General features: G+C 36.1%; 1 protein-coding gene across 2 annotated transcripts; it reads right to left on the bottom strand.

Annotated features, from left to right (window-relative positions):
- Positions 1 to 3,010: 3,010 nt before the first annotated feature.
- LOC107654530 (mucin-2-like) lies at positions 3,011 to 20,984 on the bottom strand. 2 transcript variants are annotated; one of them, XM_016441637.1, is made up of 14 exons: positions 20,751 to 20,984; positions 13,173 to 13,262; positions 9,636 to 10,799; positions 9,018 to 9,554; positions 8,792 to 8,893; positions 8,467 to 8,573; positions 8,248 to 8,306; positions 8,011 to 8,156; positions 7,096 to 7,230; positions 6,741 to 6,783; positions 6,404 to 6,441; positions 6,210 to 6,306; positions 5,892 to 6,081; positions 3,011 to 3,429 (listed from the first exon to the last, which is right to left on the bottom strand). In XM_016441637.1, exons 1-14 carry the CDS (start codon positions 20,797 to 20,799, stop codon positions 3,307 to 3,309), a joined length of 2,880 nt encoding a protein of 959 aa, XP_016297123.1. In that variant the 5' UTR covers positions 20,800 to 20,984; the 3' UTR covers positions 3,011 to 3,306. The 2 variants fall into 2 exon arrangements, with proteins under 2 accessions (XP_016297123.1, XP_016297122.1); XM_016441636.1 differs by having other exon boundaries at positions 3,012 to 3,429; positions 9,018 to 10,799.
- Between the last annotated feature and the right edge of the window lie 1,728 nt (positions 20,985 to 22,712).

The following is a 22,712-nucleotide window of genomic DNA, read 5'->3' on the forward strand; positions in this document are numbered from 1 at the left end:
TCTCTCTCCCTCTCTCTCCCTCTGCTGTCATTATGTCACCAGAGACAGAAGCAGGTGGGTGTTGTTAGACATGCAGGGGCCGTGTTGCCTCCAGTGGGCATCTCTTCCCCCTCCCACCCTCTGTGTCTTTTTTTCTCTATTTAGATTATTGTGTTCACTTGAGCAGCTCTGAAAGCCTGAGCACTCATTCACACAGTCAGATGGAAGACATGGAGGTAGAGGCCCTCCCCATCCCCCTCCTCTCTCTTCCATGGGCATGCAATGTATTTACATGTGAGTGTATGTGAGATTGTTGCTGTTTCTTTGTTGTACATGTAGATGGATTAATCCACAGTCCAGAGCTGGGTTTAGTGTGGTCCTGAGCTGTAGTATGGGTTTCATCTTAGGTACAAAAAGGTTTAAAATATAAGACCTTATCAAAAATCGGATTTTTCTAAAATTAAACCTTAAATTAAACCTGAGCATGAACAGAAAGTTTTAAAATCCTCATCGTGTTTAAAAATATAGATAGACAGACAGATTATTTTCTGTATTTTCACAGGAATTATTTCGCTTTGTGTTTTTTTGTGTTTGGAAATGTCCTTAAACTTTAGGGAATAGTTCACCAAAAATTTCATTTTTTTGTCATTTTTTACTCAACCTCATGCTGTTCCAAACCTGTATGAGTTTCATGTTGAACACAAAAGAAGATATTTTGAAGAACCAAAAAAAGTTGTTGGTCCCCATTGACTTCCATAGGGAAAGAAATGGAAGCCAATGGGGACCAACAACTGTTTTATTACCAGCATTCTTCAAAATATCTTCTTTATGTTCAACATAAGAAAGAAACTCATACAGGTTTGGAAGGCTATGAGGGTGAGTAAAAGATGACAAAATTAGAATTTTTGGGTGAACTATTCCTTTAACAGGAAAAATACTGGCAATTTTTTGCTAGGATATTATTCGCTTTTTCTACTTTTTTTTTCTTACAGTGTAACTTGTAATAAAATATTGCATTGAATTTAAAAAAGAAGCATTTTTTACAAGTAAGCCCACGGTATGTTTGTACGGAAGCGTATTGCATTCACTTGAGGAAAAAAAATCTACTCTGTTTTTCTGAATTAACGAGTTAATTATCTCAGAATTACGAGATATCGTAATTCTGAGATAATTAACTCGTTAATTCAGAAAAACAGAGCAAAATTTTTTTTTTCATGAAAAATTATCTCGTAATTCTGAGATAATTAACTCGTTAATTCAGAAAAACAGAGTAGATTTTTTTTCCTCAAGTGAATGCAATACGCTTCCGTATGTTTGAGCTCAGATATGAGTGATTAAACTAAGCCACCCGAAATTTTTTGACATGAACGTGTTATGATTATAACATGAATATACCAAATACAATGTGAATAAATTCAATACAAATGTGGATAGACTTGCTAGTAAGTTTAAACATGAACTCTTAGATTAATAGCAGGCGTGTGTGTAACCCAGTGTGTGTTTTTGATAGGGCCATGTGGTCCTCTTTGACACAGTAGCCTTGCATAAATAATATGGATGTTCTTCATTTAGAGCCCCTCATTAATGGGTGCAGGGGTCGTCAAGGGTTGAAAGGCTTGTTTTGGGGCTTCTGTCTAATTAATTCAGAGACATCTGTTACACCTGATCTGACTCTAAGGAAAAGATTTACAAGAGCCCCTCTGTCACACACACACACACACACACACACACACACACACACACGGGGCATAAAAGGTCATCTTTTTAAATGGTTGTTTTCCCAGTATATCTAAACCTCAATTTTTATAGTGTTTGTTATTTGCTCTTATATGGATAGTCTTTTTATTTAAAATTTATATTCAAGAGGCTTCCGATTTCCTCTGACTAATTTATAACTTTTCAGAATTTACCAATGGATTTCATGGATTTTGAAAATGTGATTTTATAATGATTGTAATCAAATAAAACAAATGCTATGTTTTACTACTGCGCTTATGTATTTAAAAAAAGGTAATAAGCCAATACTGAAAAAAAAAATTAATGTGTATATGCACGTGTGGCGACATATACAAGAACAACTGGACAAATTGTAGATAACTACATCTTTATTATTCATTTATTTCCTTTCATTATACAGAACAAGATTAATCACTTTATACTTTATAGGAGGTTTTTTTTTTTTTTTTTTACAAAAGCTTTATGTACAGATAGAAAATATTCCAGTTACACATAAATAAGTATATATATGAAGCAAACAGACAGCTGAGTAAACAATGTCATGTTCTGATTTAAATAAATATAATTATTGGCACGACTACAGAGGAGACATGGTTGTTAACTCCTCGTCATTGCATAATTCTCCTATTCAAAAGACAACATCACAGTCAGGCACAGAGATCAATTTCTGGTGGCATGCATTGTCCTGGCATAAAATAAATTAATTCTTTGGAGGAGATATCAACCAAAAATTCATAACTGAATGTACCAGTTCTGTCTTTGTGATAGATAAAACTTAAAACACACACACACACACACACACACACACACACATAGACACAAGACATGCTCTCTCCTACAAAGTGCAGTTACTGTCAGAATATAGATTAGATGCATCAGAACTACTGGATATTCTGCCCTTATCGCTTCCACAGATGAGAAATTTAAATAAAATATGCCAAAATATGGTTTAATATTACATCCTTTATAATAACGTATTTTGAGTTGAAAACCACAGTAACATATGCATGATCTCTGTCAGATAACAAAACTCTGAATATGAAATCTGCAGACAAAACATAAGTGACAAAAAACAAAGATATCAACAGATGAGTGGTTAAGCATTCATCTCACATTGTCATACACAGGACACGTTTATCAAGCTTGTGGTAGAAATTAAATGTAAAATGTATGCATTTAGCAGATGCTTTTATCCAAAGCGACTTACAGTGCATTTAGGCTATACATTTTTTATCAGTATGTGTGTTCCTTGGGAATTGAACCCACAACCTTCACGCTGCTAACGCAATGCTCTACCACTGAGCCACAGGAACCTTTTTAGAAAAAACCCAATCATCAATGTACTTTTAAGAAAAGAGCATTTTATCCTGGGTGAAAGGGATTTGGAATAAAAACTGTAAAAAGTTTATATATATATATATATATAAACGTATCTCTCAAATGCTGTTTGAGTATATACTTTGAGTCTGTGATCAGCTGTATGGTTTTGACAGTGTTAATGTTCCTGAAACATTTTGATCCAAGGCCTTTTTATAATCCATGTCGCTATTGCACTCTTTTCTTGTCCACTGGCTTTCTCTGCTGTTTTCCTCATTTCTTCTCATCTCCTTGTATGAAGTAGGGGTTTTCATGACCCACCAGATAAGAGTAGCGTGTGGGGTTTATGTCCTTAAAGGTCCTCATGCCATCTGTTCTGAGGTCATACGAGCCCGACTGCAGAAGAAATGATAGTCCATGTTAGCCACGTACAGGTAAACACAACCCACAACGCTTCATTCTCTCAGCACATCTCATCTTATAATACCAGCATGCAGGAAAAACACAATAACCTGCTTAAAAAAAATCATGCAAAGCTTATGATGGCATGCAAACAGGTCAAACCAGAGATCAAAATCAAGATCATCCCGGACATAACAGTAATACACTTCAGAATCAGAGTGTATATACGGCAATGGGAAGTAATGATGCCAGTCACAAAGAGAAAAGAGGAAATAAAAGCAAAATAAAGGAATATTCCTTCTAGGTTAAATACATAAGTGATGACAAAGGTGTTGTTGGTGCTACGTTCATTATTTTGGTAATGGTAATGCTGCAGAAGGTACACACTTAAAACTTTTAGTTGTATTTAACCCAGAATATTCCTTTACATGAAAGAACTTGGAGACCAAGGTCCTTTTAAAGCAAGTCAGTTCACTTGGCGGCCATATTTGTAACGCAGTTTTCAACCATACAAGCCGTGAAATACCCCAATTTATGGAAATTAATAACAAATATCAAAAGTTTGGGGTCTGTAAGATTTTTTTTTATGGTTTTTGAAATAAGTCTCTTATGCTCACCAAGGCTGCATTTATTTGATACAGTAATATTATTAAATATTATTAGTCTAAAATATTATTATTTTCAAATGTAATTTATTCCTGTGATGACAAAGCTGAATTTTCAGCTTTCAGTGTCTTCAGTGTCACATGATCCTTCAGAAATCATTCTAATATGCTGATTTGATGCTCAAGAAACATTTCTTAGTATTATCAATGTTAAAAACAATTGTTGTGCTTAATATATATATATATATTTTTTTTTTCAGGATTCTTTGACAAATAGAAAGTTCAAAAAATAGCATTTATTTAAAAACATTTTAGCTGTCTATTTTAACTGTGAGACAGGACTTCCATTCCTAAAGCCATCATATTGAGCATTTCAATCATGCAATTGGCTCTTTTAAGTTTAAGGCAGAACCACAGCCGGTATGTTGTACATTCATATATGGTCCATATACATGGACCATCTCTGCCTTTTACAGTCCCTGACGACACACCAGGACACACCAGGAGTCGGTGACTTACCTTTCCTCCAATCTTCTATAGTCATAGTGTTTGGAGTGAGGAGAAATCAAGCCCATATACGGGATACCACATACACAACACAACGACCACAAATACGTGCACAAACACACACAAAGAGGTTTGTTTATGAGCTAACCCATCACAAAACGTGTACATCCATTATGATAAAATTCTGATTTCATACATTAAAGTTATGAAATCTACTGAGGGATAGCCCAGTTTCCCAAGTACTATGTACTACTGTTAGCTTTCCGCTAACCGCAAATGCAATTGTTTCACTAATGCAACAGACCCTCTTTATATGTGGCATTGTTAGGACTACATCTGCTCATAATGGACTTCAGTCATTCAGTCAAGAAATACTTTGAAGAAAATTAGCATAATCCAATCTTTGCATCAATTAGGAGTATGTCATTGGAGTTCAGCTTGGCAGGCAGAGTAAAGATTTGCAAATGGACAAGGGTCTGATTGAACAAAATATTTTGTATTTGTTTGTGGTGTGATATAGATGTCATATGGCTGATACTATTATTAGTGTTAGTATGAGATACACAGGGCACATGCAGGGTTAATGGAAGAATTTCAACTAACTTACAGTGGGATCATTTCTTAAAATTATTTTAAAAAGAGGTATAATTCATAATATAAATTAAGCACTATAAAATAATAATATGAATATAATATATAAATAAGATAATTTTACACTACTGTAAAAGTTTGGGGTCTGTAAGGATTTGTAATGGTTTTTTGAAAGACCACTTATGCTCACCTAGGCTGCATATTTGATCAAAATATACAGTAAAAATGTGAAAATTATTACAATTTAAAGGTGACATATCATAAAAATATGATTTTCAAAATGATATAATAAATGATCTGTGGAGTATTTTGAGCTGAAACTTCACAGACACATTCTGGGGACACCAGAGACTTATATCACATATTGTAAAAAGGGGCATAATATGTCTTCTTTAAAATAAATGCTTTCTGTTTGAATATATTTTACAGTTTAATTTATTCCTGTGATGGAAGCTGAATTTTCAGTCAAATTATCTAATATGTAGATTTTCTCAAGAAACATTTCTTACTATCAATGTTGAAAACAGCTGTGCTGATAATTGTTTTTTGTGGAAACTTGCCCCCAAATTTTGAACAGTAGTGTATATGCGTAATTTAATTTTACAATAGTTATTCAATGAAAAAAGTCCACACATAAGCTTGTCTTTGAAACAATACAAAACCCACTGTAAGTTAAAGATAAGTGTAACTGCTCCAAAGGGTTTAACTGGTTATTAATTATTTGTGAAGTTTTGACTGAAAGGAGGTACTCACCAATCCATTACTGTGGCCTTTCTTGCCCGGCCCTTCAGACATCTCTAGACTGTTGCCAGTGGCATCAATGCTGGAACTAGATGTCACAGTAGCTCGTGGAATATGGGCGATGTCCTGAGAGGGCCACGTGGTCTGGAACTCCTCAGCAGGGTACGGGCTGTTGTAATAATTGCTGCTTGACTTCTTCTTGCTGTGAAATAAACAATAAACACACAAATTGTTAACAAGTGGGAAATGTACATCCATAAACGAGCATAAAAGTCTCGCATAGAGACATTCAAATGCACGTCCTATACCTGACGTCTCATGAACACTCACCTTCGAGTCACACAGATGTAGATGAGTACAGCCAAAATCACAATGAGCAGAATTCCCCCTAACACACACGCCACCACCACTAGAGCCAACAAAGAGGCTACACAGAGATACAAGGTCATTAGACACACACATATACACAAAATTATTACATTAATGGTTAAAAATCAAGAAATACTGTAATAATAATATCTTACAGTCATCACAGTTAAATCCAGAATAGCCAAATGGACATCTGTTTAAAAAAAAAAGGACATGAACATGCTGACGCCTATCTGCAGTTATGTGACTGTTGCAATATTGCCTTGACACAAGGGGGCAGTAGTTTCTATAACAAATAAACTGATCATACACTCTACCATTGAATAGAGCAGTTCAGTTTGTGACAACAAGGAAGACATTTAGTTTTTCTGAACCATCATGTTTGAGGTATGACTGTGGTTCCCATTACTAGAACAGATAAATTACACACAGACTTTGTTCTACTAAAAGGAGAGTGTGTTATTAAGAACAAAGAAATGAAATCGTTCTCACCGAACACACGTGTCCGCCTGCGCTTTGTAGCCGCTAGGGCAAACTGTGAAAAGAATAGAGAGTAAATAGACTGAATCATAGAAAGATGGTAGAGCAGACAGAAAAACAATGAACTAAACTATGTATTGTTTCAGATTTGTGTGATTCCTATACCTGCCAATAGTTGCTGAATCAAGAAAATCTACCAGCCAAAAACACATCTTTCTCACCATGAAACTGTATTAATTATTTATTTTACAAATGTTTTATTTCTTAATTGTTTTCATTCTTCACGGAGGTCACGGATGATTATGATATGCACACACAAACACACATGGTAGTCCACACAAATGGGGTAATAAAGACACATGCTCACCTCTACAGCTTCTGGTCTGGTAAAGACTAGATATATGGCCAGGTTTGCAGATACAATCAGTTGTCCCATCTTTGGCCTCACACGATGTAGTGTTAATATCACAAGGAGGAGGATCTTGCTCACACAGATTGGTTGCTATAAAGAAAGAGACAGTAGGTAGTTGTTTAGGTAGATGCATGACGGAAAGTGTTTATCTTAGGTCCTTTAAGTTTTCATCATGTTTACCTTCACTGGTTAATTTTAAATGGTCCTGCGATGTAACAAATTAATTTCTAAATATATAAATATTTAATGTATTCTCTTATTTAATATGAAGTCATAAAAAGCTACATGCATTATAATTGCAAACAAATGTGCATAACAATTCAATATTTAATAAAATTGTTTAGCAATAATTAATTAGTTGTAGATGGTAGCATAGTTAGTAGTGATATCAGCATCTTGAAAGTATTTCATATAGAAAACTCCAGTATATTTTAGGGATATAGAAAGATATTTTATGTGATCTAAAATGTTCACAATTACAAAACATGGCCAGAGTCATGGCTAAACATCTCTAAACACCCCATGTTTGGCACTGTATTGTATTCTTATTTGAGGAACAATCTTTTACAGTTTAATACGACTGCAAGAGAAGTTGCTTTACCAATCTTTGTGGAAATGAACAAAGTATACTTCATGCTCTTAAGGTAATTTGTTGCCTAAACAGGAATTAATGTTTTAAATGTTTGTCAAGTAAAGTAAATGTAAATAAAGAATGATTTAATACGAAAATTGTTTTATATAATTATGTGAGAGCAGTATATTTGTGAAACTAGTATAATGTATTGTATGATTTTCTATGTGGACATTAATACATCTGTTTCACTGTTTTCATATCACAGCTTATTTAATACATCTTTTCAAGTCACTCACCAGTGTATTGAGCATTAGCAAGAATGCCACAGTTTGTCTTCTCACAATCACTTATAGCAGTATTCATGGCAGATGTAACCAATTCCTGTGTGACTGGAGAATTGGGCTCAAAAAAACTGTTTACTGTGGCCACTATACTGCCAGACCTGTAAGTATTTACACAGAGATTAGTATTCTGCAAATATGATACATATGTGTAAGAGCTGTGGTTAAGAAGTGTTTCAAAGGGTCACTTACATCAACCTAATTACTGTGCTGTTAATGTAGTTTGACTGGTTACGCAGAACTTCATTTACCTATGGCGAAAAGGAAGAAAGAATAATGATTTAGGCTCCAAGGCAATAGAGCAATAATTAAAATTTTACTCTGAATATAGCTAAAAAATATATATATTTATTTTAATAAAAGTTTAAATAAAGTTAATAGACCAGATTGTAATGTAAGTTTGTGACCTACCGCAGCAATGATCTCTTTAGCAGTTTTCTGGAATTCGGGTGATTGTGGATTGTTCATAGCCTCTTCAAAAGTGCGGTTCACCCGCAGTGTACTAGGGAAGGTTTTAGCTGGAAATAAACACAGGATGTGAGGAGAGAGAGTGGGGGTGTTAAAGTGCTTACACTATTTGTCTTGTTAGTCTTTTTACTACAAAGATTCTTCCTAATAATCACTGTAATCATATGATTTATATAAACAATTAAATATAGAAGGATTTTTGTAATGTCCCATGGTCCAGTCTAAGAAAGAGGATAAGTTGCCAAGAGGCTTGGCATCAGATACGTACTTTCCACACAGGCATTATTTAAAGGAATAGTTCCTGTCACACACTGACAGATGGAGTTCACACAGACACTGAGTGGTGGGCAGGGCACTGCAGGACAGGTAGCTAAAAGAAAAACGATGTCACAGTGTTTATGAATGGGAGAAATTACTAAATGCAATTGTGAACTCCTCATTACTCAGAATTACTCCGCAATATACAATAACACAACACATTAATTCAAACACACCTGGCGTGGTTGTAGTGTTAGTTGGGTTAGTAGTAGAAACAGTGGGTCCAGTCGTTGAGTTGGTTATGGGTGGTGTAGTAGCATTTCCTGGTGTAGACTGAGGTGGTGGCGTAGCATTCCCTGTTGTAGTATTTCCTGGTGTAGCTATGGGTGGTGTGGTAGCGTTTACTGTTGCATTGTTCCCTGGTGTAGTTAGGGGTGGTGTTGTAGCATTTACTGGTGTAGTGATGGGTGGTGTGGTGGCATTCCCTGTTGCATTGTTTCCTGGTGTAGTTAGAGGTGGAGTGGTAGCATTTGCTGGTGTAGTTATGGATTGTGTGGTAGTGTGTACTGTTGCATTGTTCCCTGGTGTTGTTAGGGGTGGTGTTGTAGCATTTACTGGTGTAGTGATGGGTGGTGTGGTGGCATTCCCTGTTGCATTGTTTCCTGGTGTAGTTAGAGGTGAAGTGGTAGCATTTACTGGAGTAGTGATGGGTGGTGTGGTAGTGTGTACTGTTGCATTGTTCCCTGGTGTAGTTAGGGGTGGTGTTGTAGCATTTACTGGTGGTGTGGTGGGTGGTGTGGTAGTGTGTACTGTTGCATTGTTCCCTGGTGTAGTTAGGGGTAGTGTTGTAGCATTTACTGGTGGTGTGGTGGCATTCCCTGTTGCATTGTTTCCTGGTGTAGTTAGAAGTGGTGTAGTAGCATTTACTGGTGTAGTCATGGGTGGTGTGGTGGCATTCCCTGTTGTAGTGTTTCCTGGTGTAGTTAGAGGTGGTGTAGTAGCAGTTACTGGAGTAGTGATGGGTGGTGTGGTAGCGTTTACTGTTATATTGTTTCCTGGTGTAGTTAGAAGTGGTGTAGTAGCATTTACTGGAGTAGTGATGGGTGGTGTGGTAGCATGTGCTGTTGCATTATTCTCTGGTGTAGTTAAAGGTGGCATAGTAACATTTACTGGTGTAGTCATGGGTGGTGTGGTAACATTTACTATTGTATTATTCACAGGTGTAGTTAGAGGTGGTGTGGTAGCATTTACTGGTGTAGTTATGGGTGGGGTGGTAACGTTTACTGTTGCATTGTTCCCTGATGTGTTTGAAGGTGGTGTAGTTGCATTTACTGGAGTAGTGATGGGTGGTGTGGTAGCAATTACTGTTGCATTGTTCCCTGGTGTAGTTGGAGGTGGTGCAGTAGCATTTACTGGTGTCGTTGGAGGTGGTGCAGTAGCATTTATTGGTGTAGTTAGGGGTGGTATGGTAACATTTACTGTTGCATTATTCCCTGGTGTAGTTAGATTTGAAATGTCTGTGGTTAAGGGTGGAGTTGTTGCATTGTTTGCTGTTGTAGCATTACCTGATGTAGTCTGTGTTGTAATTGTGGCATTGCTTGGTGTTGTAATTGGTGAAGCTGTGCTGTTGCTTGGTGTGCTAATGGGAGGATTAGTGTCATTGCCTGTTGTAGTTTGGGGTAGGGTTGTGCTGTTGCCTGGCTCAGGTAAAGGAGTAGTTGTGGCGTTGCCTGGTGAAGTTACAGGATGGTTTGTAGCATTCTCTGGTGTAGGTACAAGTGGACTTGTGGAGTTGGCTGCTGCTGTTGTTACAGGTGCAGGTGAAGCTGTGGCATTTCCTGGTGTACTCACTGATGAACTGGTAGTATCTTCTGGTGCAACTGTAGACAAGCTTGTCACGTTGCCTTGAGTAGATAAAGGTGGAGATGTGACATTACCAGCATGCGTTGACAGCAGTAGGGTGGTGGCATTGTTTGTGGATGGTGCAGTTGTATTCTCAGATGGAATGCTTGTTACTGCTGTTGACGACCACAAACACATAATCAGAAACAGAAAAAAAGATAATTGCATAAAGATTTGATAAGCAGCATAAAATGAAAAATCTGAGCATGTGTCATGCAGCCATTCACAATTGTTTTTGTGTCAGCCTGTTACACTTAAAGAAGTGCACAATAGATGAATGCTAGACATACTTAATCTGAAGGTGCGTATATTTTTTTTTTGTCACTGACAGTTGAAACAATACACCCCTCCACCACCTGGTAAGTGTTCCATTTATACTCTGAAGTCAGAAATTCCGACTTCCTAGTAGGAACTTTTAACTGGAGCACCCCCTCAAGTCAGAGTTGCAACTCTGAGGAACCGCAACAACCTCAAATTCAGAATGCAAAATGGCTGTCCAACGCATCAACAGTAACTGAAACTAAAGTAATACATTGCTTCTTATCACTTCTGTTAGTCTTAAGAAACTCAGTGGTGCACACAGTTCTATCCAACCTCTAAACGTGGACATGATACTTCGGTAACGGTATTATGCACTTTATGTATTTTATAGACTGGTATTGCTACCAATGGATGCGGTCATCTTGATTTTCTGACTTTTGTACTGCAATATGGTCATCTCAGACATTGTTCCCAGCTAAGATATACAACGTCTGAGGTATAAATGCAGCATACAACCCAGCTGATGATGAGGTATCAGTCAGTATAAGTTGAATTAGCATAAATCAAACGAATATGCTAGGTTAAACCCAACATCCTATATTCCATAGTGAACCAGCCATAGGTTGCAAAACAACCTAAACTGAGTTCACTGAGTGAACAAATGTGACCCTGGACCACAAAACCAGTCATAAGTAGCACGGGTATATTTGTAGCAATAGCCAAAAATACATTGTATGGGTCAAAATTATAGATTTTTCTTTTATGCCAAAAATCATTAGGATATTATGTAAAGATCATGTTCCATGAAGATATTTTGTAAATTTCCTACCGTAAATATATCAAAAATGTATTATCATTAGTAATATGCATTGCTAAGGACTTCATTTGGACAACTTTAAAGGCGATTTTCTCAATATTTAGATTTTTTTGCATGCACCCTCAAATTCCAGATTTTCAAATAGTTGTATATCTCGGCCAAATATTGTCCTATCCTAATCATGACCATACGTCAATAGAAAGCTTATTTATTCAGCTTTCAGATGATATATTAATCTCAATTTCAAAAAAATGACCCTTATGACTGGTTTTGTGGTCCAGGGTCACAAATATCTGAATTGCTAATATTTATCGGAGTGTCTATTTACACTAAGTGTAAATAGCTCGCCTTGTTGGCAGAGGCTATTTGGACTAACTCTGCCCACAACTGTGTGGTTGGGCTTGGCTTGACATCATGACAAAAGATGCCAATCAAATAGCAGTATTGGCAGAGTAGGCAGTAAAGAGTGTGACAGTGACTTTGGACACAATCGATCCAGGTTAGAATCCGCCTTTTACCAAACTCTTTCTTCTCCTGTTTTACCCATCACATATCAGATTGGAAAGGCGTTTATTTTCAATAAAAATGAAGGAAATATTTGAAAAGTGGAACTAAAGTTAGCCATGGGTATTTAATGATAAGTGTTTATCGGGTAAGGTTTAGGAGTAGGTGTAGGGAGGGCTTTATTGTCCTAAATAAAATGAATTCACACCTATAATATAGTACAATACTGAGGTGCAAATATCTGCCACTATTTGTACTAAGAATAGCATCAAACTACTATTTACACTTATTCCAAAAAACAAAACAAAAATACTGTTATTTTTTACATAGTGTAAATAGAATCCATTGCGGAATCCATAGCATATATCGCATTTGCGCTAAGTGCAAATAGTCTCTGACAGTAATTCTATATAGCTGTAGGAAGTAGCTGTTCCTCTAAAATGCTTAAAGCCCATCCTCACTTCATTAAATACACAAAAGACAGTAAAACAACAAGAGAAAGGATTTGGTTCTTAAATTAGCAATGGTGCACATTGAACAATGCAGAGGGGTTCTAGTTACATTGTTTTCAGAAGCATATGCAAAGCTTGAGTAACAAGTCTGAGGACAGAATGACTGAGCTTTGAATGACTTGAATGAGAAAACGAAAGAATGTTTTACAAAATTGTTTTCACTTATAAGAAAGATCAAATATATTATGAGGAAACAGTTCTGCTTCATGTAACTTCTGAAGCAACAGCATATTAACAAGAATAATTTATTGAAGTAGCTGAGGTTTGTGTATGTGTTAGTATATATAATAATGTCTGATAGGATAACTTCATCTGTAACAGAGGATTTGGAATTAAAAATTGTATTGACTGAACTAACTGATGTTTTGTGTTGTAAGTAGTTAACGTGCCCTTACCAACAGTAGCAGTAGAGGTAGCATTGATTGGGCTGTCTGTCGAATTATCGGTTGAATCTGTGCTAGATGAACCTGGTGTGCTTATTACAGCTGTGAAAATACAGACAAAATTGCTCAGATGGGATGAGATACATATATATACAACAAATGCATACAATCTTGGAACACAAGTTTCAATCTTCATTCAGTTCCTGTAAATCTGTTGCATGTAATCCAATCAGGCTCACCCAGTTACTAATTCAGCAATAATAAGGTACTATTTACTGTCAAACACAACAACTACACAAAACATGCATCACATCCTGTTAGTAATTTCATTAGTTTCCAAGAACAAACAGTCATATAGAGTGACTGTCACCTGCAGTTATAAGCTGCTTGTCTTATTACTTAGCAACCACACACAAAAGAACAATAGATTAACAAGGAAAAGTGGACTCCACACACATACAGATGTTATGCTTCTAATATTACTTTATTATTTGCTTTTGAAATTAGTCAGAAATCCAAACACTGACAAAGAAAGAAAGACATCAAAATTAAGAACTCTCATGCTATTTGCATAACTGGCCAATTATTTATTAACTTTTTTTCCACACACCTACACACTCACACATAGGCTTTCTTTGAATCACAGTTTACCTAGCAATAAAGTCACATTTATACATGCTTAGTGGATGACAAAAGTTAATACAAATGTGAGCATAATTCTCATTTATGAATGTAGCTCAGTTATAAAATGTTAAATCAGTTATATTGAAACAAAGTAGTCTTACAAAAATTTCTATAATGCTTTGAATGTCATCCATGTTGAGAGACCTTTGTAAAGGTAAATCTGGTTTAATGGATCCCTTTAGATGGAGAATACATATCAGTGCATGGGCCATGTCTCAGGCGATCCATGTTTTTAGCAAATGATGATACATGTTAACATTTCCTGTGGATTTAAGGCAGCATTGCTTAAAGGTAAAGATCCACAGACTTAGAGGCACTACATTCAAATTAGAAACATCTGTTTCTCTTCATAGTTTATCACATTCTAAGGACAAAAAGTGAAAACATAACTGATATTCCCAAAAAATTACATAATTTCAAGTATTGAATACCAACATGGCATTGACATGGTATATATATATTTTATGTAAAGTATAAAACAGATATATACAGCTAAAAATAACCTATAATCCTGCATTTTTGTATTAAACATGACATTAATACCACATCTTGTGTGTTTTCCCAAGGGCAGTGCCTGACTTAGAGTGATTAGCCTACTTGCTAATCCTTTCCAGACACAAACGAGATGAGTGGGTTAAGTATGGTCCAGTTCTAGCTCAAACCAGCACCAGTCTAAGTCTAAATGAGAAATGAGGCTGTCTGGGTCAAAGAGCACATAAGACTTCACTTCTGACCAGAGCAGAGGTCAGGTCAGATGTGATCTTACTGGAATGTACCAAGTTAATTGAATTTACTAAAAACATATGATCTCTTATATGAAGGTAATCGTGGCCTGGACAGCAAAGGTTCAGAGTTTTATTTTAAAATATTTAAAATATTTTTAAAATATAAGCAATTCTTTGAAGCTTTGCCATGACAAAAATGTTTATTTCAATATCTAGTTGGCTATTGGTCAAATCCTAACTGACGTCAATGGAAAAGGAAAGTCATACATTTTGATTTAAGAATACAAAGACTTTTTTTATTAACAACAGTACTGTCAATTCATAGATAGTGTAATTTTTTTCTTCAAGACTAGTTGTAACTTCAAATTTATTTACAAAAAGATTGGTCTAATTTGAATTGAATTAAACCTTGTCTACTGCTAGTTGGTCAAACTAGCTCTTAAGACACCGTCTATGCAACTGGCTCATTAAGCATTCTAAAAAATATCAAATAAGAGGTGTGGCACTAAGGGTCAACAACTTTAAGGTCAGTTTAAGTTATTAGTCAACTAAATACAGACTCCTAGCCTGCTGAGTGCACTCACATGGTACATTTTTAAGGGTCACCCTAGAATTCAACCACACGCTCACAGTAAGCATTCATTCGGGTTGCTTCTGATCTGTTACCTGAGTAGCTGATGGCTCAACACCCTGTCCTCTACCCAAATTCCACTATTGCTATGTACAGTAAGACCTCTATTTCTCAACCAATGTGTGTGTGTGTGGCAGGTATAAAATTACCTTGGAGCTTGTCTCACTCCCTCTCACACAGAAACACACCCACTATAAAGCCAATGATATGTTTTTAGACAGAACGTACACACTGAGGAGTAGACAGTGTAAGAAAGACTAAATAAGATGGGTTATGTGTGTGTGAGGGAGAGTTAAATGTGGGGGTTGACAGGCAGATCTGAGATGCCCTGAGGCTGGAATCTTCTGCAGTTATGGCTCTCTGCTTCAAAGCAGCAAACTTGACGCCAGGCGGCAGGAAAACCTAACAACTGCGAACTGCTTTCACCTCCACCTCCCACAGATAAACACACACGCACACCCACACTCACTATCATCCTGGCTCTCTAAAACACACGCAACCTTCTCATTCTTGTAACCCAACACAAAGACCATGTCTGACTTTCTCTGACACGCACTGATTGCCCTTTCACTCGGTTTAATTATTTCCTCCATTCACGCCGTGGCTCAATTAAAGCCTTTTGTTAAGTAAGAAAATAGGCTTCATTCAAGTCAATAGCCAAAGATGAGTTTCGGTTATCGGACAAGCTGTTAAATATACTTTAATTTAGTAAAATTATGTTTCCTTGTATGCATTTGCAGCATTTGCTGTTTGAGCCAGATATTCTGTTGTTTCACAGCTACAGATAAAACAGGTAATCAGAGTATTTGAATATACAGAATCATATAATGTTTAACGACAATGGAAAGAGAACTGATGTTTGCTTACACCCTTCCTTTTTTACAGCAAGGGTGTGAGTAGAACAGTACGTCAGTCTACACAAAATGTTATCTGATGTTTTCACTTATTTTTTACAACCAATGTTTCCCCAGACACATTTTTACTTGGCATGCTGTTTTATGGGGTGGGGGTGGCATATGTTGTGCCACTTTTTACTTAAAGATAAAATAAACAAAATTACAATTCTGTCATCATTTGCTCACCCTACAGACAGTTTTGGTTACCAATGACTTCACTTTGTATGGACAAAAAAAAAACAGAGTGATTTTTCTAAATATATTTCTATGTTCCACAGAGGAAAGAAACTCACATAGGTTTGAACTGTCATAATGGTGAGTAAATGATGACACAATTTTCATTTTTGGGTGAACTATGTCTCTAAGTTGTCCTCTAAAAATGAGGAACTTAGATGCTAAAATGAATATGCTTTGACGTATTTAAGAATGTCTGCTATAGGCTGGAATAAAAATAAGCCATCTAAAAGAGGGTCATAAAAATGTACCTTTAAAAACGTCATCTAGTGACACAACTTTCCAAGTTCATCTAGTGACACCCCAAGCTGTGTCATTGTAATTGAAGTAAGCTGAATCATGAGGCAATATCATTAACCTGCTATTAAACAATTTCAGGGAATGCCATTATGTAGTGAATCAAATTTATTTTGATTTTATTTTATTTAAAATTAATGATTTAATTTGATTTTTTAGAAGCACTAAAAACTATTACTAGTAGCGTTAGTAGTATTTGTGCACTGGTACATCTTACCCCAAAGCGTCTGGCACGATTTATCCTACAGCTACTGTTTTGAGAATAATGTTCCCCTTTTAATAATGTATTACTTAATTTCATCCAGAAGATTAACATGCTTTTGTACATTTGTAATTGTTGATATTTTAACGCTTAGACACAATCTATTTGCCATAAAGCCTGGATAAATGTCATCTGTCATGTACAAATTTACTTTGTTACCTGTCCTGTATCTATCATTTAGATAACACAGGCAGCTGTGTACGATTTTTAAATATACAGTGACACGGCCAAAATAGTTTACAGTTCCCTATAGAGAGGAAGACAGATTCCCGATCTGCCGTACTTTTATACAAGCAGATGTAAGAGGTCACCGAAACTTGCGCGAGTTCAGTATTTAGCTACCGTTCCTCTCTAATATTGTTACATACTCAGCCGTGACATTATTGTTCCTCTATCTTATCTTTCTTTTCTCTCTCTAATGGCACAGACATACTCTCCCATACTCCGTCTGTTCCTCCTTCACATGGCTTTATCTCATTTGGAGCTATGTGACCTCTGTTTAGAGTTCCTGGTGCACGCTCTAGAACTACTTCACAATATAAAGACTTTTGTGATCTAAAAACAAACGTGCTTCATGAAACAAGTTAATATTTAACTGCAGACAGTGTTACCTAAATAATAATAGTAATAATAATAATTATTATTATTATATAAATAATACATTACTGACTTCTGTGAGAGAGCCGTGAGATAAATTAAAATAACAATATTAAGTAACATCATCACTATTAATATTACTATTTAAAGAACACTGCTAACCTTAAGTTAGGAACATGCTATAGCCATGTATGATAACTAAAATCCCATGGCTTGTTAATAAAAAGTAATCAGACTGATGTACTTTTAATTTGGACCAGCAGCCAACACCCCAGAATCCACGTAGCAACATGCTAACAACCCCACCATGCTAACAAACTAAGGAAGCATTATAAGCCTCTTAGCAACATCTTGGCATCCATTCACAACACATTAACACTGTAGTGGGATTTTTTCATATTCACAAAGCACTCAAATTTTCTTTAGTATCTAGTTATAGCCTAATATATTTGGTTTTGATAGCACTTAAGCTACATGCTTGTTTTAAATAATTAAGTTCCTCTCGCTTAAGGGTCCTTATCCACACTTCCCCTTCCTGTCTAAAACTAGTGTTGATTTTGCCATTAGTACACACAACAAGGCATTATAATGCCATATACTCTCCCGTACTCTCTCTTACAAAGGCTTACAAGGCTCTAAAGGGCTCTTAGGTAACAGATGGTTCCCTGGAGAAGCACTTCTGCGCTAGTACAAACTAGACAAACTCACACTCAATCATCATATCCAATTAAAGCACAGTGAGCCTGTACTGTCCAATTAAACGGGCAGATTTACAACCTCTAATCTCAAAAACAGAAGAGAGAGAAGAGAAGAGAAGAGAAGAGAAGAGAAGAGAAGAGAAGAGAAGAGAAGAGAAGAGAAGAGAAGAGAAGAGAAGAGAAGAGAAGAGAAGAGAAGAGAAGAGAAGAGAAGAGAAGAGAAGAGAAGAGAAGAGAAGAGACAGAAATAGCAAAATAAACTATATTTTTGTATGCAGTGAAAAATTGGTATTTATCTTAAACTTTTAGTAGGTAATTTTAGTTGAACCTTAATTTACAAAACAGACAGCATTCATTAACCATATTGGTTGTGTTTGAGAGCTTCTTTATCCCAGATTAGCATTACAGCACTTTGCCTGGATTAGAGCTCGCTCTGAAATCTGTCGTCTCCCAGCCCCGCATAATCAGACCTCAGCTGGTCCAATAACATAATTTTACTTATTACGTATCAAAAACATCACATTAAAAATAGCAACAACACCAGGTCTGTTTCTGACAACATACTAGAGTATCAAGGAGGCAGCAGAATTGAATGAATTTGCTTCAACAGTTCAATAAACAAGAAGTTTGTATGTAATAGTACTTAAATTTTAGACACAATACTGCTGGCTACTATGTCCACTAACAACAAAAAAAGTCGCAAACAAAGCTAAATCAGAGCAATTAGCAGCACACTTTAGTGGTCTTTGTTTTGGTAACGAATGATTCTGTGTTTTCGAATGAATTGGTTTAGAAAATGATTCAATGTCTCATTCATACCTTATACCTGTACCTAATTTACCACTTAAATGGTATACATTAGGGGTTTTGCTCTGAGTAATTATAGGAACTAGCCACCAGGGCGGTCTGGACTTACGTGTCGGTCCATCTATCACTGTTTTCCATGTTCATGGAGTAAGTATATGTAAACTGTATGTTTACACTGCTTTTTAAAATGGAGGTGTTTTATATGGCATGTGTTAGGCCAGTCAACATCCACTTACATCACTGGTTGTTCCTATTGTGCTGACCCTACTCTGAAGTAGGAGCTAATTTAGTCCCCCATACAGGCATTCCTACAACGAAAAACATACTCAGTTTCTGCAGTGCGAACATGCCAAAAAGCAGGTATTTAAGCTAATAGGAACTATTCTGGTGCGATAGTCCCTATAGGTACTTTAAAAGTACATGTTACTAACTAATTGGTACATATGGTACATATTAGGAGCTTTTGAAAGGGTACCGCCCCAGTGACAGTTCTGTACCTTTCTTTCTGAGAACATATGGTCACTTGTTTCTTTCATAAATTAATCAGTATTTCTAATGATTAATCATTTTAAATGATTACTCAAAAAGAGTAATCCTACAGTGTATGAAGGATACTTTTAATCCCATATTTTATATATTATCTCTCTCACACACACAGGTTTGTCATTTCCCTCACACATGACATCTTTCCATCTATTTGCCATCCTGTCATTCTCTCTTTCCCTTGCTTTCTGTTTTTGACAGGTCCACCAGTGGGACACAGCTGGACTTGGTGCCAGACATAAAGACAGGACATACCCACAGGCTATTCTTCTACTGCACTCATGGAACTACACACACACACACACACACACACACACACACACACAGTAGGACTTACTTTATTAGAAACACAAACATGCCCTGAGGCAACAGATGGTACATACTGTGGTGCCATATATATCCAGTTTATTATGTGTCTAACTAGGACTCATGTCTGCCATAATGATCATTTATAATTTGAAATTTAAATGAAATTTATGAAGTAAATGTATCAGTTTGTGATCAGTAAATGTCAAATTAAGGCTGCAAGATCACAATCAGAGCTGCAACACAAAATCACAAATTTTGAATGAAACACAGGATATTTGATATCTATGGCAGCTACTAAACTAAAGGATGTGACATAGCTAATCCCAAGAGTGCTCACTCACACCCAAAAGTAATAATAGACTCTTTCATTATTACGCCTAAATGTGGCAGTTATATCTGCCACAGAGCTTTTTCAGAGGGACAAACTGACTATATAAGACTATTTAAATTAGCCATATAAAATGTTCACATGAAATTAAGTCGAAGTGCTCTTTCATTTATATTTTATTTAATGTCATTGCTTCAGCAACTAGTTTTAGAGCCTTAAAAGTACATTTGGGTGACAAATATTAGTGGTGAGTTAGCTAAGGACAACGCTTCCACGTTTCAAAGTCTTCCACGGATCATTCATATGTGCCTCACGTTTTGTTTGGTGTTGCCAGGCGAAAGTTTTGTCTCTTACAAACACCAGAGGAGCATTAATATAAAACTAAAATGTAGTTGTGGAGTTTTAACACTCGAGACTGTCCATGGTCCTTAAAACATAAGTGGGTCACGGCACAAATCAAATCATTACCAGTGGGTTAATCTACAAAATAAAATGTATTTTCAAATACAGACTACTTATTGTGTATCTATAGGAATAAACCCATCAGCACACACAAACACACTCAGATTGCAGGCTTACCTGAAGTCGAGATTAATATTAATAGGAATAGTCGATGCGTCAGTAACATAGTTCTCTATTTAAATGTCGTTCATACAAATAATAATAATAATAAAAGTTATTGATAATGCAACACAAAAAAAAAACGAAAACAGAAGACGTCTTCCGTGTCAAGAGCTTTAGTTCCGTTAACTCGGTGGCTTTCGGAGGTTTATTTCCTTTGGAGGATAGAGATCCGCTACAGGTGGCTTCAAAGAGGCAGCGAGTTAAATACGGCTGCAGGGGGGAGGATACTTGGGCTAGATTGCGAAACAGGACTCTTGAAATCAGTATGGCACATTCATTTCTTTTTCTCCAACACACCCAACATTAAGAAACGCAGGTATATATTAATAATCTTAACAAATAACCCTCGTAGAATAACCCATTTATTTATTTATTTATCAAAATCACAGTTAGGCATGAAAACAATAGTAAGTAGTGGTAGTAGCCTATTAGTACCTATTGTAGATTTTAAAAATATAATATTAGATCCCGTGGCACACATTTGGTTTTTACATCATGGGTCTGTTCAGAAAATGTCATTTAACAAGGACTCTTTTATTGAAATCAATGGTTAACTTCCTATTTTTAAATGTTCTAAGCTAGACTTACTATATGGGGTGCTTAGGTGTTGCTTTATTTGCATCAGTTTGGAGCATTTGCATCAATGTGCAGTTTATTTGCAATAACATTAGTGATGGAAGTGAAGTCAGAAAATCCATCAGGACTAAAGACCTCTCAGAATTTAAATGAATTGCCAGGGAAACGAGTGTGAAAATTAAAACAACAACAACAAAGAAAAATGCAGAAAGTTTTGTGTTCTGACTTGAACACTCCAAGCTCCAATAGATAAAATTTAGCTGTGCCAGATCTCAGTGGCAGCTAACATGCCACAGCAAAGTGTCAGCAAAACTAACAGCTTGAATAGTTGTTGGTTCATAATTTGTTCTGATGGAACGTACTTCCTTGTTATTTTCTTCATTTAAATTTAATCAAAAGTTTCTCCTGATGTGTCATTTACTGTGTGATAATGACTGATCGGTTTAGGGGTAGGGTTACGGTAAGGGGATAGAAAATATCGTTTGTAAAGTATAAAAATATCCCCTGATGGAATACCTGTGTGTGTGTGTGTGTGTGTGTGTGTGTGTGTGTATGTGTAACCTTTTCATATTTTATTCCATCACTTTATCACGGAAACACTTCATTCAGAATTTTTATCACATTATGTGATAAAAGAGTTATTACCATTATCTTTTAACCTATATCGTCACATCGGCCATATACTGACGCACATACAGTTAAGTTGGACAATTATAGCACACCTTATTGTGAAACATTTTACAAAATCTTTTCCATAAAATTAACTCAAGGCTATAAAGGCTATAAAAGGGCTCCTGCTTTGAACTAAAGCATATCTGCAGATGTCAACTTAACAGTCATATTTGATGTTTGCAGACTCCACGATGAAACGTGAGTAAACCCCAATAACAAATATGAAAAATTAAAACCATGGAAAGGAAACCAATATGAAAAGAGGCTGACGTCAAAGCTTTATTGTTCTGATTCATTTCAAAAACTCATTAAGACTGTCACAATAAGGGTGGGGAGTGCTCATATCTCCAATGGAAACGCTCTGTTTGATACTATTTTAAAGAAGAATGTCTTGACATTTAGTGCTCAAACTCCTTCGCTTGTATCAAGTAGCTACAGACACTCCCTTCCTTCTTATCACTTTGGAACATTTGTGGATTGCCAAGGACGGGATGGCAACATAGGCCTTTTGTTTAACCAGCAGTGATAAAAAGAACGACTGTGAACACTCCAAGCTCCAACAGACAGATGGTACATACTGTGGTGCCATATATATCCAGTTTATTATGTGTCTAACTAGGACTCATGTCTGCCATAATGATCATTTATAATTTGAAATTTAAATGAAAT

The sequence above is a fragment of the Sinocyclocheilus anshuiensis genome, unplaced genomic scaffold (assembly GCF_001515605.1).
Source record: "Sinocyclocheilus anshuiensis isolate Anshui unplaced genomic scaffold, SAMN03320099.WGS_v1.1 scaffold419, whole genome shotgun sequence".
Lineage (NCBI taxonomy): Eukaryota > Metazoa > Chordata > Actinopteri > Cypriniformes > Cyprinidae > Sinocyclocheilus > Sinocyclocheilus anshuiensis.